Here is a 19,541-nt window from a genome sequence, read left to right as displayed (position 1 = left end):
CCTGTGATTAGAATTTTCTGTTGTTTCTGGACTTCAGATCTCTTTTGCAATGAACTTTTTTCTGTGTTCATTCTCTGAAAAGCAAAAATATTGTTAACTTGATTGCTAAAAACAGATATTCCTAGATAGATTTATTTGCCAGCTCTTCTTACTCCAAGTTTGTGACGTCCCTCTGTAGTCAAATAAGGAAAGGGCAGGTACTGTTACAAAGCGCATTCCTCCCCACAAGGACAAGGATATGCGCCAGTGACTCCCAGAATAGACATCCTGCCTAGTTCGATCTCCTTTATTTGTTTTTATTTATTTAAAGAGAGAGAGTGGAGGCCTGCGCTGTGGGCTGTGGCATAGCAGGTAAAGCCGCCACCTGCAGTGCCGGCATCCCATATGGGCACAATTTGAGACCTGGCTGCTCCACTTCCAATCCAGCTCTCTGCTGTGGCCTGGGAAAGCAGCAGAAGGCAGCCCAAGTCCTTGGGCCCCTGCACTCAAGTGGGAAACCCAGAAGAAGCTCCTGGCTCCTCAGCCCAGCTCAGGCTGTTGCAGCCATATAGGGAATGAACCAGCAGATGGAAGATCTCTCTGCCTCTGCCTCTCTGTAACTCTGCCTTCCAAATGAATGAATGAATGAATGAATGTGATCTTCCATCCTCTGGTTCACTCCCCCAAATGCCTGCAACAGCGAGCTGGGCCATGCCACAGCTAGGAGCCCAGAACTCAATCTGGGTCCTCGGCATGGGTAACAGGGACTCATGTACTTGAGCTATCAGCAGCTGCCTCCCAAGGCACAGTAGCAGGAACCTGGAATTGGAAGCAGAGTTGGAAATCAAACCCAGACACTCTGAGAAGGTATGCAGGCATCCGAAGCAGCACCTTAACTCATGCCAAATGCCCACACCTGGATATTTTGTACATATTTTGACTTTCTAGTCATCCTTTGCCTTTTTTTTGAATAGTACATGATATTTGCAAGTACGTGAGCTCTCCTTTAGAGAAGTTGGTTGGTTGGTTTTTGCTGCCATGATTCCATAACTGGAGTATGTGAAACTCTGCAAATTCTCCAAGCTTAATAGTAACACCCATTAGATCTAAGTGGGAAAAGTCTGGGAGGTCTACAGAGAAAGCAGTATTTGTAGCTGGCCTTGGAAAATGGGAATGATTTCAGAGAGTGGTGAACAAGAATCTTTGAGCCAAGAGCTCGGCTCATTCAGACCCTTCTGTTTGGTTTCCAGTAGATACGGTTGTAGTTACTGTGTATTAGATGGAGAGGAAGAGGATGCTGCGGATAATATGAATGGGGAAGTGGTGTAAAGATTCACGATAGAGGCCATTAAATATTGTGACGTCATTAGTTTCTGCCTCCATGGGGGGTCTCCACAATGTTGATCCAAGTATATATTATGAAAAAGAAACTTGCATGGATTTTAAGTATTTTTTCCACCAAAGTAAACTTTTCTTTTAATTCTGTTTTTCCGTGAACTTTTTGAAGTACCGTCATGTAAACTGATGGTAATAGTTGTCGTTGTAGTGATTTATTCAAAATGTAAATAAGATACCTGTGAAGTATTCCAGGTCCTTGGCACAGTGAGATTCAGTAGACATTATCCCCAGCGTCACCATCCTCACCATTCTTACTGCCATTACTCAGTAGGTGTGGGAGGCACTGCAAGGTTTTTAAGGAGGGAGGGGAGCCCACCTGGAATTGAGGCAGTTACTCCAGTAGCAATGCAAGGGGTGGATTCAAAAGGCAGGAGGAAGGAAGGCCAAGTAGGATGCTCCCGCAGCAGGCCAAGTTACAGCTAAGGAGACCCGAGACTGGGGCAAGAGTACCTGTGGCATTACACCTGCCAGAACCTGGCATCGGAGTATAGGGGAGTGGAAGAAGAGGTGAAGGCCATTTTCAATCTGAGCGTCTAGAGGAGGGTTGCCAGCTGTCAGTTGTCCTACAGAGAGGAACACGTTTAGAAGGGATTTTGAGAGCCTTGTTCAGGTCATGCTGAGTTTGAGGTCCTGCCAGACAGCCATTTGGAATTGTCCAGGAAGCACAGAAAGTGTAGGTGTTGAACTCGGGAGAGGACTCTGAGTCAGCAACATTGACCGTGAGGTTTTCAGTGGTGCAGGCAGCCAAATCCAGTCACCACCATCACAGACAGAGCTCTGGAATGGTTGGGGTTGCCAGGGCAGAGTCAGCAAGACAAGGCCTCGGCCTGGCTCTGAGCTCTGTGGCTGTAGGGCCCAGCTGTGCGCTGCTCACGTGATGTCCACAGCAGCCGACACAGAGCCTGATGTCAGCCCTCAGAAAAGCATCTTGTTCAGTCGGAAAAGCAGTCAGAACCATGCCAGGGGCTGGAAGGAGTGGTGGGGAGCTGAGTTCAGGGGAGCCAGTGGGCAGGTGGGGCCAGGCCTAGAGGACATCACACCTTCTTTAGGACCTACTTCAGAGCTTTCTTTTCTTTTTTTTTTTTGGTAAGGCATACTCTCTTCTTAAATTTTTTTAATTAATTAATTTATTTGAAAGGCAGAGTTACAGAGGCAGAGAGAGAGAGAGGTCTTCTATCTGCTGGTTCACTCTCTGGATGGCCACAATAGCGGGAGCTGTACCAATCCAAAGCTAGGAGCCAGGAGCTTCTTCTGGGTCTCCCACATGGGTGCAGGGGCCCAACCACTTGGGCCATCTTCTACTGCTTTCCCAGGCTATGGCAGGGAGCTGGATCGAAGTGAAGCAGCTGGGACTTGAACCAGCACCCATAGGGGATACCTGCATTGAAGGTAGCAGCTTTACCCACTGTGCCACAGAGCCGGCCCCTGAAATTTTTCCTTTTTTAATTTGTTAGAAAACAGGCTGGAGTTGTGGCATAGCAGGTTAAGCCACTGTGTGTAATGCTAGTATCCCATATGGGCACTGATTTGCATCCTGGCTGCTCCACGTCCGATCCAGCTCCCAGCTAATGGTCTGGAAAAACAGCAGAAGATGGCTCAAGTGTTTGGGCTCCTGCACCCACATCAGAGACCTGGAAAAAGCTCCTGATGCCTGGTTTCAGCCTGGCCCAGTCCTGGCCATTGTAATCATTTCGGGAGTGAACAAGCAGATGGAAGAGCTCTCTCTTGCTCTATCACCCTGAATTTCAAATAAATCTCTAAAAATAAGTGGGAGAGAGAGAGAGAGAAACAGAGCATTCCTGTCTGCTGGTTCACTCCCCAAATGCCCACAACAGCTGGGGCGGGGCAAGGCCAAAGTCAAGAACCAGAAACTCCGTCAGGTCTCCCATGTGAGTGGCAGGTTATCCAGCCACCTCTGCTCCCTCCAGGGTGCACCCTGGCAAGAAGCTGGAGTCTGGGGTGGATTCAGGACCCGAGCCCAGCACTCCGATACAGGACGCAGACATCCCAACCACAGGACGGAATGCCCACCCCCACTCCAGTTTCTCATTAAGCGTGAAGCGGTGTAGTTTCCCACAGTGCGTGTTAAAGTGGTGAGCCGTTCTGGGTTTCTTTTGTTTAAAAATATCTGTGACACATCCAGTTGGAGACATCTGCTCTCTTCCTCCTCCTACATTGTTCTGAATATGTTTTGTTAGACTGGAGTTCCAGGTACATGGTGTGACTGGGCACTGTCTGAATTTTCCTATGCATGGTCAGTTCCTGGGAAGGCCTCCGTCTACTGGCTTGAGTCAGAATAATATTGTCGAGAAGTTAACCCTAACCAACTACAGTAGTTAGAATAATTTCCTAAAATATGTCTCTTAGTAAAAAGACTAGAATCTTAGAAATAAAACTGTCTTACAGTATTCATATTCATATCTACTTTTATCACAGTCCCTTTTTATAAAATTTTTCTGACATTTTATTTCAGGACAGGAGCTAGGGGGTAGGTATTTGGCATAGCACTTAAGTCTCCACTTGGGACAGCTGCACTCCGTAATGGAGTTCAAGTCCTTGCTCCTCTGCTTCCGATCCATCTTCCTGCTGACGTGGACCCTGGGAGGCGGCAGTGGTGGCTCAAGCACTTGTGTCCCTGCCACCCACATGGGAGGGCTGGATTGAGGTCTGGGCCCTTGGCTTTGGCCTGACCATTGCAGGCATTTGGGGAGTGAAGCAGCAAATGTAAGATGTCTATCTCCCTGTGTATCTGTGTGTGTTTATGTGTGTGTGTGTGTCTCTCTCTGCTTTCAAATAAAATGAAAAAAAAAAAATTAAAGAACAAAACCTTTTCTTGGAAATAGTGTATTTCAAAAAAACAATAGTGTATTTCAGAGCAGGAAGACTGAAGTTAAATGGGATAGAAATGTGTTGTTCAACAGCAGAGAGTTCCAGTGTTGCGCCGGGAGTTCCTGTTTCACCATTGATGAACTGTTAGTCTCGGTTTCTCCACCTGTAAAGGAGAAGCGACAGCCTCCTCCCGGAGAATTTCGGGAACCCGGCGAGCGGTAGGGAATTCCACTCTGGTCCAGGCCAGCAGATGTCTTGGCGGTGGAGCGGTGCAGGACGCGGGAGAAAGCTCCTGGCGCAGTGCAGACGCTGAGCACACAGCTGGAGGACCGGGAGCTTACCTCACCGCCTGGTGACCCATTATTTCTGACTCAGAGGGAGGCACATAGAGCTACCCGCTGTGTTTAGGTATGACCGGAATCCATCCCGCTCAGATTGCCAGAGGTAGCCATACACCTTCTTTGGGGAGCTCATGGACTGAGCCTTGGAATTTTGAGACCCAGATCCAGGAACTTCTGCACTTGGAACCTGCCCTTTGAGCTGATGCCGAGACCTGGGTTCACTGGATCCTGGTGGGACCTCCTAAGACCCAGTTTGATTGGTCCAGCAGACTCTCTTGTGCTTGTCCCAAGCCACCAGGGACTGCTGTGCCCCTAAGACCCAATTTGATTGGTCCAGCAGACTCTCTTGTGCTTGTCCCAAGCCACCAGGGACTGCCGTGCCCCGTCTGTGACCCCAGTCTGGGAGCCTGCCTCTCCTGCGAGGCCTGCAGGTCTGACTGCGGCACAGCGATGACAAGAGAGCTGTGGCCGGGTGGAGCCCTGCCCGGCCTGCTCACCAGGATGTCATGGGGATTACCCCTAGTCCTTCCACACAGCCGTGTCTCTCCAGAGGAGTGCCCTGATTCAGTGCCATGGCATCGTGGCCTTTTCTTGTCCTTTTTAGTTTAGAAACTTGGGTCTGATTGTTCGAGATAGAGTGAGCAACGAGTTCTCCCCCGGGCTCCTGCATCCTCCTCTTCTCCCAGAAGTCTCCCCTGTCGCTTCCCCGTGACGGGCAGAGTGCTGCTGACATCCCCAACGCGTGCCAACATGGTCAGTGGGCCTGGCCTTCTCCGCGTGCTTCCTGGGAGCAGACGTGGGCTCTGGAGCAGGAGCTGCTGCCCTGTGGGATCTGAAGCAAGCTGTCGGCCCCAGCACCAGGGGCCCACTTGACCTCCCAATGGCCCTGCGCTCTACCTTCGACTTTTTAGAGGGACGGACTGGGGCCCAGAGAATTATTTCACATGCCCGGACTGTCACAGCCCTTTCTCAGTCTTCCACCAGTGTTTCTGTCTTTGGACCATCTGGCTCCCATTGTGGGAGCTATCTGGTTCCTGCCCCTGTCCCCGGAGCCTGTGGCCTAAGTGAGCCGGGACATCTTTGTTGGACACAGATCACCCCAGGCTCCAGCCCGCTGAAATGAGTGCAGGTGCTTGCTGTGTACCGAGTGATGTGGTTAATTCCGTCTGACATCCTCAGAATGGGCTTGGGGACTGACTAAAGCCTCTGATGTCACCAGGAAGTCCTCCCCGCCCCACTCTCCACTTCCCTGTCCGCTGCTTGTTCACTGTCTGGCTGTGGGAGTTCAAGACTTCGCTCTCCGGGGTGGGGAGAAAGGGAGGCCTGGCAGTCAGAAATGGATGCTTGCTGGGCTGGGGCATCAGGAGACGATCGTTCCAGCAACCTGCTTGGAAGTGCATTTCACACCATGGAAGCTGAAGTGATGAGAATTGCCTTTTCTTCCCTTTTTATTGTTTAAGATTTATTTATGTATTTGTCTATTTATTTGCAAGCCAGAGTTGCAGAGCAAGAATGGAGAGACAAAGAGAGAGCTGGTCCATCTTCTGGTTCACTTTCCAAATGGCCACAATGGCCAAGACTGGGCCAGGCTGAAACCAGGAGCTCAGAACCCCACCTGAGTAGCAGGGGCTGAGGTACTTGGGTCATCTTCTGCTGCCTTCCCAGGTGCATTAGCAGGGAGCTGGATCAGAACTGGAGCAGCCGGGATTGGAACCAGCGCTCATATAGGATGCCAGTGTCGCAGGTGGTGGCTTAACCTGCTGCACCACACCATTGGCATCCAAGGATTACCTTTTCTGAAGTCACGAAAGTATCTATCACCTCTTGGTAATCAGCTGTTTACTTTTGTGCTTAAAGAAAAAATTCACTCTGAGACTGCAGAATGTAGGTGGACAGGCTAGATAAAACTGCAAATTTTCAAATCAGTGTAGAACATTTCTGAAGCCTTACCCTAATTAATGCAAAGCCACATCATCAAAATGGTGTGTACCTGGGCCACATCACCCTGGTCCTCTCCCCTGTAATTATCTTCCTATAATTATGATCTGACACATGTACCTGACACATATGCATTTTGATATTTTTAAAGTATTAATGTTTGATGACATTACATAGGGTAGTGGCTTTCTTGTGTAGACTCCTTGACCCAGGGGCCAGTGTTGTGGTACAGAGATTAAGCCGTTGCCTGCAGTGCCAGATCCCATAGGAGCAACTGCCACCCGTGCAAGGGACCCGGATGAAACTTCTGGCTCCTGACTTCAGCCTGGTCCAGCCTCTGCTGTTGTGGCCATTTGGGGAGAGAACCAGCAGACAGAAGATCTCTGTCTCTCTGTAACCCTGCCTCTCAAATAAATAAATAAACCTTTAAAGGTGCCTTCATCCAGAGATCAGGGCCAAGAAGAAGGTTCTCTTTCATGCTGAACCGTTGGGCTGCCTGCCACTAGACCAATCAGAGCTCCAGCGATGAACTTTCTTCCCCTTTGCTGTGTATCTTTTGTCTTATATTTGTTGGCCTTGGTCTTATTATCCCTGTACTTTTAGGCGAGGTGTCTTGGATCAATGGGTCTGAGCTCTGTGGGGGCAGGAATGTATATTTGTCTGTTGTAGTCATGGCTTGAGACCTAGGCCAGGGCCAATCACATAGAAGGATGAAATGAGGCCATGATGTGTTGGGGATACATGAGATATAGATAGGGCAGGGACTTGAAAACTTCTTGGCCGAATGATGATCAGGGAGCGAATGACAGTCATAGGACATGAACACTATTGAGCCCCGTCCTCTCCTCATTTGAATCAGGAAACAGGGGTTCAGAGGGTAACAGGAGTTGCCTGTGGTCTCAGCCAGCAAGCAGATGGTAGAGGGAGAATTCAGATCTAGGTCAAACATGGGCTGCACAGTGCTGGCAAGATCTGCTTCGCGTTGCAAAGAAATCAGGTGACTTCATCCAACCCAGCGTCTTCAGAGGAGACCGCATCTAAACCGACTTTGGCTTGAGGTTCCGCCCCCTCTCAGCGTGACTCACACGCCGATTTCCTCAGCACAGCTGGTCCCCGGCTGCCCACTCCGTGTCTGCGCTGGGAGGTCTGGTGGGCCTGTGGCTCCCGGTGACTCCCCATCTCAGGAAGGGCGCCCCCAGTGGCCCGGCTGCTTCCCTCTTTCCTTTCCTTCCCGCGCCCCTCTGTTGCATGGCTGCCCGCTGTTCGCACCTTCAGCCACCTGGATTCCTGCAGGATTCCACCTGGCCTCCTTGCCTTGTGTTCTCCCTTCGTCATCCGGAGTGACGTGAGCCACATGTGAACCAAATCAAAACCGCCCAGGGAGTTCTCTTCAGATTTGCAGTGAAGCCCAAAGCCCCACTCGTGTTCTCACCCGATTCCCTGAAGCCTCGGGGCCTTGGCCTTCCCCCCACAGCACCAGTCCACCTCCCTGGCTTCTCCACTCCCTGCTGCTCAGCCTGGCCACAGGCGGTCTTGTTCCCACACCCCCGGCTGCGCTCTGTCCAACAGACCTCAGGGAGGCCTGGCTCACCTGGCCCCGAGTGCTCTCCCCCTTGGCCTGGCTCTGTTGCCTCCATAACACCAGTGTGGCCTGAACTCATAGCAAACAATTGTGAGTTACTTAGTGGTTGCCTGGCTACTCCATTGGACAGTATGTCCCTGGAAAGACACTGCATGTGCATAGCGTGTGTCCCAGTCCCTGGACAGGGCCTGGCTCAAGCAGGCATTCAGAAAATAAAGGAATCCTGATTTATAATGCATACTCCTTTATTGTCGCCCCTTTCTTTAAGAGTCATTTATATTTATTTGGAAGGCAGAGTTACAGAGAGGCAGAGAGGTTTTCCATCCACTGGGTCACTACCCAGAGGGCCACATGGTGTGGGCTGTGCTGGACCGAAGCCAGGAGCCAGGAGTTTCTTCCAGGTCTCCCATGAGGGTATCAAGCCCAAGCATTTGGGCCATCCTCTGCTGCTTTCCCGGTGTTTTAACAGGGAGCTGGATCAGAAGTGGAGCAGCCAGGACTCGAACTGGCACCCATATGGGATGCCGGCCCTGCAGGCAACAGCTTAACCCGCTATGCCACACTGTTGACCCCCTTGTCCCCTTTTAAATGCTTGAATTTGAATGGAGTTTGTGCTTAAGGCATCAAAATTCAGTGCACTGAGGTAGTGTTTGGGTTGGCAGTGAGGGTACCCAAGGCCATGGCCCACAGTGGAGTCCCTGGGTTCCACTCCCAGCACCAGCTCCTGGTTCCAGCTTCCTGCTGGTGCAAACCCTGGGAGGCAGTGGTGAGGCTCAAGTCGTGGGGTTCCTGTCACCTACATGGGAGTTCCCAGCCCCCAGCTTCAGCCCCGTGCAGCTCCTGCCAGCATGGACACTTGTGGAGTGAACCAAGAGCTGGCCTCTCCTTCCCTCTGTCTGCCTCTCTGCCTCACTCATACATAAATGAGGAATATTTTTTTTAAATGTTCAACGGACTGACTTGATTTTCTTTCTCCCTCTCAGCTGCCCTAAAATTGGCTGCAGCCACACAGATATAAGGATGTCGGACCTCATCCAGGATGAAGCCCTCAGGAGGGCAATTGAGAGCCACAACAAGAAGAGGCACCGCCATTCGGAGTAAGAAAATGCCTCCGCCCGCGGGGAGGTCCGCAGCGCCTCGCACGCCAGCCGCCCGCTCAGAGCCGTGCTTCTCGGGGCAGCGAGGGACCGGCCGCGCGGCCTTCTTTGGGGTACAACTTGGTTTTAAGTGTGATTGAAAGCAATTTTTTTAAAGTTCCCCCAGTAACAATGCAAACACATTGTATACTGTTTATTTTTAAGAGCTGCGTAATTTTGAATAAAGCCTTCATTATCTACGGTGGGTCCCAGCTGTCCGCCTCAGGGTGCGTGTGCGTTGTTCCAGGGGCTCAGCCTTGTCTGTCTCTAATGCTTCAGAGCACCTCCTTAGAATTGCTCAGGAACGTCTTTCAAGTGATGTTTGCAATGAGAGTGTATAGCACAGAGCATCTCCTGTCTCTGCGGTGATACTGGCGTTACGTTCTGAAGTGGCACCAGGTGACTTTCCTGTATTTATTTCGTCTTCTGGGGGCTTTCCTTTGTCATTCCGAATGGCATGGGATTGGCTTCCCCACGCAGTGAGACTTTGTGCGCAGCCCGCACGGGGCCTTATGTTTCATCGGAAGCCACCACATCCTGGGTGCTCGGTGACTCTGTAGATGACCCTGCCCCCAGGGTCATCATGTCCAGGTGAAGCCTGGAGAGTCCCTGGACTTCTGGCCAGCCTGGTCATGGAATTGAGCATCTTCCAACTGTGAGTGTTTCTAACGGTGCCAAGAATGCCAAGCTGTTGACTCCCATAGCAACCATACTATTTCTGGCTTATCAACCATACTATTTAAGTCACCCACATGAAGTCCATACTGACGTCACTGGGAAACCGAGAAGAGCAAATGATGGCTGACGTGTGTTGAGTACCGTGTACCAGGTGCCATTCTAAGTGCTTTACATGTATATTAACTCCTGCCATCTTCACAGCCAGGTGAGAGAAGGACAGTTAATTATTCCCACTTTACAGATAAGAAAAACAAGTCACGGAGCAATGAAGTAGCCCCTGGAAAGTCATAGCACTTAGAAGTGGCTAAGGGGCTGGTGCTGTTGCACAGCGGGTTAAAGCCCTGGTCTGCAGTGCTGGCATTCCATATGGTCGCCGGTTCAAGTCCTGGCTGCTCCATTTCCTATCCAGCTCTCTGCTCTGGCCAGGGAAATCAGTAGAAGATGACCCAAGTCCTTGGGCCCCTGCACCTGTGTGGGAGACCTGGAAGAAGCTCCTGGCTCCTGGCTTCGGATCAGCATAGCTCCAGCCATTGCAACCATCTGGGGAGTGAACCAGTGGATGGAAGACCTCTCTCTCTCTCTCTCTCTCTCTCGCTCTCTCTCTCTCCGCTCTCTGCCTCTCTGTAAGTCTATATTTCAAATAAATAAATAAATCTTCAATTTAAAAGTGGCTGAGCTGGGACTGGAACTTGGGTGGCCTGGTCCCAGGGTCTTGATTCAGGATTCCGTGCCCACCTTCTTCTCCTTGTTGATTTATTTGGAATCTACAAAAATATTCGAAGCCTGCATTTAGAAACCAGAGCTTTTGTAAATAAATACGCATGTCTATGCATGCACACGCAAGAAGGAGTCTAATTAAAGTACAGGAAATAACCAACTGGATGTGACAGCTACTAGGCAATAAAGGTCACAAAATGCTAACATATAGTGGAGTTTAAAAGTGTAGTGTAGCGGCTGGCATTTGAAGCAGTAGTCAAGACACCACTTGGGATGCTTACCTATCTTATCGGAGGGCTTGGGTTTTGGTCTCGCCTCTGCCTGCAGTTCCAGCTTCCTGCTATTGCACACAGGGGAGGCAGCAGGCAATGGCTCAAGAATTTGGGTCCCTGCCGTGCACATGGGAGACCCAGATGGAGTTCCGGGCTCCTAGCTTTGGTCTGGCCCAGCCCAGGTTGTTGCAGGCATTTGGAGAGCAGACCAGAGGCTGGAAGATCTCTCTCTGTATCTTTGCTGTCTCTGTGTGCCTCTCTCTCTTTCCGCCTTTCAAATTTTTAATTAAGTAAAAATTGAAAAAACATAGGCTGGTGTGGCCAAATTAGTTTCAGAAACATTTTCATGGACTTAAGAAACTGGCACAACATCCAGCTGTCTGCAGACTGAGTGATGTTGAACTTCCTAAGATGTTGTATCTGAATCAGGACTTCCTGAAGAAATGATTACATTTCAGGCAGAACAAACATACTTTTCATGGAATGTGGTTCTTTTGTGAAACACTCTGTTTCCTAAACACACAGGGATGAGCACGAAATGCTTGCCTAAGATTTGAATTGCATTTCCCCCATTCTTTGTAAAGAGAATTCCAGAATATCACTGTGGACACCGACACTGGTTAGAAAAATACACCAAAATAACACTATTCCACAGTGGAAAACGTATGGTATGTGTATCCCTTGAAATTTTTCCTTCTCTGGTCTTCCAAAACGGTGTTCCATAAATTTGACTAGCCAGCCAAAGAAGTTGAGGTTTTATATGACATTTATTTTGATTTTTGAAGGTTTGTCATTTGATGGTCATTATCTACCTTGCATGTCTATTAAATTTCTGTTATAGGAGTTTTCAAAACACAGAGAACATTCTCTTCAAATGGAATCATATTTGTCTTATAAGAACTCCAATATACAAGTATAAGATCGCTTATAGGAGAACACTTCCAGTCAAAGAGGAGTGGGAGTTCCTTCTCCCTTTTCCCAGGATAGCCCCAGAATCCTGACGTCACCCCAAGGCCTCCGGAGTGGTATCTGAAAACTGCACATTGTAGTTGACTGATTTCTTTGGCTAAGAATTGGACCAATGTGTGGCAATTTTTTAAAGAAAATGCTAGTTGCTTTCATCAATGTGGAACCTACAAACGTTTAAAACATGACCACAAACTCCCAAAGATACGAAGATTGTGCTCTGTCCTGTAGAAGTTCAAACCTGGACGTCCGCCCAGAAGCAGCTCCTGCGGGGTGTGGTTTCCGGCGGCCTCCCCCCACCAGGACAGGGGTGAACTGCAGGGCTGAGGGACCAAGGGCCGTAAAGGTGTCACCTAAGCCGATCCCCCTCCTCACCTGGCGAGTAACTGTTACTGCCCAGCTTTGCTGATGAGCCTTAGGGTCATCAGTTCCTCTGCCCAGGGCTCCATACTTCCATGTGGCCGAGCCCACGTTGGAGCGGAATAAGTGCACGGGCAGTGCTCTGATCCACAAGGCCCTTAGCCCCGCAGCCACGTGTTTGCTCACGTGGAGACCTGCACTGCCTTCCCGTCTTCCACAGTGCTGTCACTGGGCCCACCGTTTCCCAGGCTTGCAGACTGCCAACGCGATGCGCGTAGCATTTGGCACAGCTGGGGAGTTCTCTCTCCCTCGTTCTCTCTGCAGACGCTGCTCCAAACCCAGGCCTTCCTCCTGGCTTTACCCATCCTGGTCTCCTCGCTCTACTCGCTCCTCCCATATTAACCCACGCCTAAACCTACCTTTCCTGCAAAATGAAGTTACAGCCAGGCATCGGGATTTTCCCACGGACCAGACCCCCTCTTCTCTCTCCCAATCCTCCTTTCCTTCCCACCACAAGCTCCACCCATTCTTGGTGGCACAGTGGGCCGCTCCCCCTCCTCTCTCTTCCACAGGGCAGTTAACCCTGGAAACTTCTAACTAGCACCTGTGGGTGGTCATGGACAAGTCATTCCACTGCTCCAAGTCAGAGTGCCGATGGAAACCAAAACATCTGGACTCTTCCCTCTGGTTTCTGTAGAAGCTCTGAGAGTCTGCGTCGTATAGTAAGACCCTTTAGAAGGCGAGCAGGCAGGCGTGGATATTAGGATGTACGTGGACCGACTATGTACGCTGACTCCTCACCTAGTTATTCAGCAAATACTGCCAAGTCGGCCTCGGTGCCATGTTTTGTGCTGCTCGTCTCCCTCGACAGAGGTTGTCTAGTTGAGGCAGAGAGAGACTTGTGAACACGACATTCCGTAAAAGGTTATGTGAGCGCTGTGTGTGGGGACAGTAACACAAAGCAAAGTCTTTGAGTAAACAGAAATTGTGTTTTTGTAGATCAGGGAACGAGACGTATAAGAAGGGAGTAGAAAGGCCGAGTGCCTTCCTCCGGAGTCCTGGCTCTGTGGAATCCCGTTGCGTCCTAGAAGTCTGCTTCTAGCTCGCGTCAGACTCCAGGGTGGGGAGAACTCTGGGAAAGAAGAACGCTGAGGGGAGACCAAAGCCCTTGTACGTTGTTGGGCGAAATACAAACGGATGCGGCCTTTGGCTCATTAAAACAAAAAGTTAAAAATAAACCCACCACGCAACCCAGTCATTCCATCGTTAGGCATCTACCCAAGAGAAGTAAAAGCATATTTCATACAAAGACTGTGTGTAGATGTTCATAACAGCATGATTTATAACAGAAAAAAGAAATGGAAACAATCCAAATGTTCTACTGGTGAATGGGTAAACAAAGTGTTATAAACCGATACAATGGAATGCTATTGGCAATAAAAAGGACCGGAGCACTTGTTCTTAACCGCGTGTGTGTGTGTGTGTGTGTGAACCAGCATCTCCCAATTCCTCTGTCCTTGACCCCTGGTAACCACTCTTCTGTGTGTGTGTGTGTGTGTGTATTTTAATTCATTTGAGAAGCACAGAGAGAGCTCACATCCGCTGGTTTACTTCCCAGATACCCACAATAGCCAAGGGGCCCAAGCCGAGAGCCAGGAACTCAGGCCAGGTCTCCCACATGGGTTGTTCCAGAAAAGACAAATCTATAGGACGAAGAGTAGTTAATGGTGGCCTGGGGCTGGGAACGGCTCTGGGGAACAGTTGTGCAAGGATTCACTTTGGGCTGAGGGCAATGTTCTAAAACTGGATGTGGTAATGGTTACACAACTCTAACTAAAACCCATTGCATCAAAACAGGTGAATTTTAGGGCATGTAAGTGATAGAGACAAACTGAAGTGGTGTAGCTGTCCAGGACCGGGAAGAGAGGGCTTTTTCTCGTGGTCACGTGTGAAGAACAGGAACTCTATGAACTATCGGTGCCCCAGATTCAGCTGGTAACCAATTCTCTGTCAACCTCGCAAGAAGACGTTTTCAAACTTTTTGTTTTAAGATTTGTTTCATTTATTTGAAAAGTAGAGAGAGAGAGAGAGAGAGAGAGAGAGAGAGAGAGAGAAAGCACTTCCATCATTGGTTTACTCCCCCCAGATGGCCACAATGGTCAGGGCAGGGGTGGGTCAGGCTGAAGCCAGGGGCCAGGAACTCCAGCCAGGTCTCCCTTATGGGTGGCAGGGCCCCCAAAATACTTGGGTTGTCTTCCACCACCTTCCCAGGCACATTAGCAAGGAGCTGGACCAGAAATGGGACAGCCGGGACAGGAACCGGAACTCATAGAGGATGCCAGTATCACAAGTGGCAGCTTAACCCAGTGTGCCACAATACCCACCTGATGTTCAATCTTAATCATAAAGATTAAAGCGAAATGAGAATCTGTTCAAGACTCAGGAAATCCAGGACTTAAAAAGCAATTCCTAAGAAAAACCATTAACGATTCCAAACAGGATAAGATTAAATACTCAGCATAATGGATAAAAATAAAGAAGTTAATTTTATTTCTGTTCCTTTATCTCCTTACTGTATCTTAACTTTATGTGCAGTGATCAGTGGTTCTAATGAGCTACTTTTTGAAAAAAATGAGCTGCTTTTGAAAAACATAATGGAGTGAAATCCCTGGAGTGGTTTCTCTCTCTGTTCACGCTGCTATTGGGAAACCTCGCAACTCAGGCCCTGGAGACGGCTTGGTAATCATTCATTCAGCAGAGGGCAGAACCACCCAAACGTGGGTTCACACACTTGTATGACCCAAGAAAGGAATATTTGGTGGGAATTTTTGTGAGTGAACCAATACAGATCTGGTTTTAAAAACTAAAACAAAACGCAACGTGCAGTGACGAAAGGGAGCAGTTCCGGGGTCGTCTTTCGCCATGCACTGTGCAGAGTGCGGTGGTGTGCAGCTCGGAGCGGGCGCGCCCCGGGAACGCACGGGAAAAGCGGGCATGAGGGTGGGGGAGACGCGGCCATCAGGCTGTGCGTGGGGCCCTGAGCGGAGTGTTCCGGCTAGCTCTGGTCACCGCGGTTCACAAAGAATGTGGAGACACTGATTAGTCCCCAGAACAGCCAAACAAGGCCAGGGATGATGAAACACGGGTACTATGTTGAAAAGCATCGGGATGTTTTTGCCCACAGAGACAAAAAACCGAGGCTTGTTTTGCACAAAATAGGAGCCTATGTCAGGAATATGCCACCAAGGCCATGAATAAGCACCGTGAAAGGGCCAATTAAAGAGTCTCTAATACCCAGAAGAAAATAATGACTTGGCATTAAGGTGTGAGCACAAAGACGCTTATTCAGGGGTCTACGGAGGGACCTCCCCCGCCCTGGGAGACAGTGGATAAAATGTAGGAGGTTCGGGAATTGGTATGGGGAAAAAGTGCCTCTTTGCAACCTGAAATTAGAATTTTGCATTTCCTACAATTATGAGTGTTGGAATTAGCAGGGCTGGGGACTGCCTCACCAGCACGGGCATAGCTATTTTCATATTGTATTCTCTTGTGATAAAGACGAATTTACACTCATCTCTTCCTTTAAAATACAATGCATAGATTGCTTTGGCCAATTGCAGACTAACATGAATCAGACTGACCCTCTCCCCGCTTAAACAGTTTGAAACTCAAAGGGCGTTTATGAAAAGACTGGGTTTCAGACATCAGGCAGCCCTGGGCAGGAATCCCTAAGGGAAAGCAAAGGAACCTACTGAGCCCCAGGGGTGCTTGCTGTCTGGAGAGACCAGGTCTCCCCCACCCCCCGGAGAGAGACCTAGGTGGAGCCTGGCGGTCTGATTGCACCGAGTCAGCATAGTGGAGGATTCTGGAGGCCAAGCAACCAGAACCCACGGGGCAGAGGCCTGGGGAGGAGCCCTGGAGCGGTCACACGGGCCCAGGAGGAGTTCCTTTTCCCACCGGCCAGCATGGAAGAGCTCATCATTTATGGGACATCTGGAGAGCATCCCAGACTAGAGGATTCTGCTGCGCTGCTTAGCCATCCTTAACGATAAGCCTCAGCAGGCGGGCGAGGCGGAGTGTCTGTGTGAAGGGCGGCCAGACAGTGAAGAGTCTCAGCTCCACGGGGCCAAAAGTCACGGTCAGCAACTGAACTCCGGGGCCAAAAGTCAAGGTCAGCAACTAAACTCCGTTATCATCGCACAAAGCAGCCTCAGACACTGTGTGCGCGAATCAGAGTGGCTGAGTTGCTGGGAGGCTTTCTCTACAGACACTGAGTTTTTCATTGAATTTTCACGTGCCATACAATAGGATTCCTTCGGTATTTTTGAACATTTAAAACTGTAAAAACCATTCTTAGCACATGAGCGTACAAAAACATACAACTGTCCCAAGTTGTCCTATGGGCTGTTGTTTGCTGGCCTTTGATTAAAAAGATGGAACTGTTACTAATAAGCTGTGTACCAGAACAAAGTTAAAAATAGAGGAATACAAAATAAAGTCTAGCAACTAACAATGGCAAATCCATAATGTCTAGCATGTAACAAAAAAATTCCAAGTACGCAAAGAAGCAGGAAAGTATGATTTATAAAGAGGGGAAAAAATGTGGCATAGAAATAAAAAGGACGCTGTGGCATAGCAGGTAAAGCCAAAGCCTGCAGTGCCCGCATCCCATGTGGGCTCCAGTTCAAGTCCCAGCTGCTCCACTTCTGATCCAGCTCTCTGATATGGCCTGGGATAGCAGTGGAAGATGGCCCAAGTCCTTGGGCCCCTGTACCCGCTTGGGACACCCAGGAAGAAGTTCTTAGCTCCTGGCTTCAGATCAGCACAGTTCCAGCCATTGTGGCCATCTGGGGAGTGAACCAGAAAATGGAAGACCTCTCTCTCTCTCTCTCTCTCTCTGCCTCTGCCTCTCTGTAACTGTGCCTTTCAAATAAATAAATAAATCTTTTTAAAATTTATTGATTGATTTATTTTTAAGGAACTAGTTTTACAGTTAACTCATAATACAACTCATTGAGGACAGAGGTCCTGCATGGGGAGTTGGTGCACATACAGTGACTCCTGTTGCTAATTTAACAATTAACACTCTTATGTATGAAGTCTGTGACCACCCGAGGCTCCTGACATGAGCCGCTAAGGCTATGGAAGCCTTTGAGTTCACAAACTCCATCAGTATTTGGACAAGGTCATAAGCAAAGTGGAAGTTCTCTCCTCTCTTTAGAGAAAAGTACATCCTTCTTTGATGGCCACTTCTTTCCACTGGGGTCTCACTCACAGAGATCCTTAATGTAGGTATATTTTTTTTTCCACAGTGTTTTGGCTTTCCATGCCTAAATGCTCTCATGGGCTTTTCAGCCAGACCAGGAAGCCTTAAGGGCTGATTCTGAGTTCAGACTGTTACTTAAAGCAATTATCATTCTATGAGTCTGCTGTGTGAACTGCTTCCCATGTTGGAACATTCTCTCCTTTTTAATTCTATCTATTATTATCACCAGACACTTGATCCTATTTATATGATCTCTTTAACACTTAATCCTATCTATATGTTCACTTTAACACTTAATATGATCACTTTACACTTAAAATGGCTTTTATACCACCCAGCTTAATGGGGGAAAAATAGAAAAGACAACATGAATAGAATTAGTAGACAAGGACATTAAAATGGAAAATAGACCACACATGTCCAAAAAGGCAGAGGAAAACATGAAGATGTTATGGAGAGATGTGGAATATGTAAAATAACCCCAGTCATATTTCTGGAAATCAAAAAATGTCTGCAATGAGGAGCGCACTGTATGGGGTTAACAGAAGATAAGATACTGCACTAGGGCAGATTAGTGAGGGGCGAGTATTTGGCCCAGTGATTCAGTTGCCACTTGGGATGCCAACGTCCCATATCAGAGTGCCTGGGATTGAGTCCTGATGCCTCTTCTTCCCATCCAGCTGCTTGCCAGTGCAAACCCTGGAAGGCAGCAGATGATGATTCAAGGACTTGGGTTCCTGCACCCACAAGAAAGATCCAGATTGAGTTTTGAGGTCCTGGCTTCAGCCCGGCCCAGCTCTGGCTGTTGTGAGCATTTGGGAGTTGAACTAGTAAGTGGATGATCTCTCTCTCTCTGCATTTTGAATAAAATAAAAATAAATAATTTTTTAAAAAAGAGATTTTAAAAGATTTATTTTATTTGGAAGAGCTACAGAGAGAGGTAGAGACAGAGAGAGGTCTTCCATCCACTGATTTACTCCCCAAATGGCTGCATTGGCCAGAGCTGAGCCAATCCAAAGCCAGGAACCAGGAGCTTCTTCTGGGTTGCCCATGTGCTTACAGGGGCCCAAGAACGTACCCCACCCTCCACTGCTTTCCCAAGGCATATTAGCAGGGAGCAGAATCAGAAGTGGAGCAGCTGGGACTCGAACTGTGCCCATATGGGATGCCAGCACTGAAGGTGGAAGGCTAGCCCACTATGTAACAGCATCAGCCCCTGTAATCTTAGCTTTTAAAAGCATTGTTCTGAAAAGGGGTCCAGTGCTTCTCCAGACCACCCCACCAGAGCACAGTGGAGACCCAGAGCTAGGTTGACTCTTATACCATCCCTGTAATGAGGTCAGCTTTCTGGACCTGGTCTCTCCTTTGTTCCAGAATATTCTATGGCAGGGTTTGTGTGATTCATACATCCCCAGCACCTAGCACAGAGCTTGGAACCTCATCGTTGTTCCCTAATTGCATGGAAAAAAAAAAAATCAACATTCTCTGTGTCCTTGGAAGATTAAATGAGAAGAAATTTTTATAAGTCATCACAGATGAAATCTCTCCCAGACCCATGGTAGCTGACATTCCGTCAGAGCCCCCGGACACGTTTTGCGTGCGTTAAGCAGTTAATCCTTCCAATGGCCCCAGGGCAGATGTGGAAACTGTTGAGCCCTGAAGATCAAATCTGGCCCAAAGTGAGTGAGTGAGTGATAGGGCCGGGGCTGGAATCCAGCCCTCAGCCCAGAGCTGGCTCCCCTGTGTCACAGCTGTGGCTTGACAGAGGAAAGATCTATAGCAGAGCAAAGGTCAAGGTCCGGGCCAGTCCACGAGCGGGAGGCTGAAGTCCTTGAGAAAATTCTGACCTTCAAGTCAACCCTAGCAGTTGGGTTCCTCGTGGAGGGAATCCCCAGGTTCTCCTCACCTGTGGGCCTAACTCCCTTTCCCGATGAGTGACTCATACCCGCCATGCAGGCTCCGGGAGGAGTGGCCGCTAGTGGGGAATCCAAGACAGCGAGAGTGTGTCCCAGGGCTTGGCCCTGCCCTGCCACACACAGCCCCAGGGCTTCTTTCTTGGTTCTGCTGATAGACACAGAG

The 19,541-nt window shown here is 49.1% G+C and overlaps 1 protein-coding gene across 2 annotated transcripts in view; it reads left to right on the top strand.

Annotated features, from left to right (window-relative positions):
- NSMCE2 (NSE2 (MMS21) homolog, SMC5-SMC6 complex SUMO ligase) overlaps positions 1-9,404 on the top strand; it is a 244,282-nt gene extending 234,878 nt beyond the window's left edge. For both annotated transcript variants that reach the window (XM_062189456.1, XM_062189457.1), the window contains one exon: positions 9,051-9,404. In XM_062189456.1, coding sequence (XP_062045440.1) covers positions 9,051-9,168 — 118 coding nt within the window. In that variant the 3' untranslated portion in view covers positions 9,169-9,404. The remainder of the gene's footprint in view (positions 1-9,050) is intronic.
- The last annotated feature ends 10,137 nt before the right edge of the window (positions 9,405-19,541 follow it).

Source organism: Lepus europaeus, chromosome 4 (genome assembly GCF_033115175.1).
Source record: "Lepus europaeus isolate LE1 chromosome 4, mLepTim1.pri, whole genome shotgun sequence".
Classification (NCBI taxonomy): Eukaryota; Metazoa; Chordata; class Mammalia; order Lagomorpha; family Leporidae; genus Lepus; species Lepus europaeus.
The sequence above is the reverse complement of the archived record's forward strand: the minus strand, read 5'-3'. Positions and strand labels throughout refer to the sequence as shown.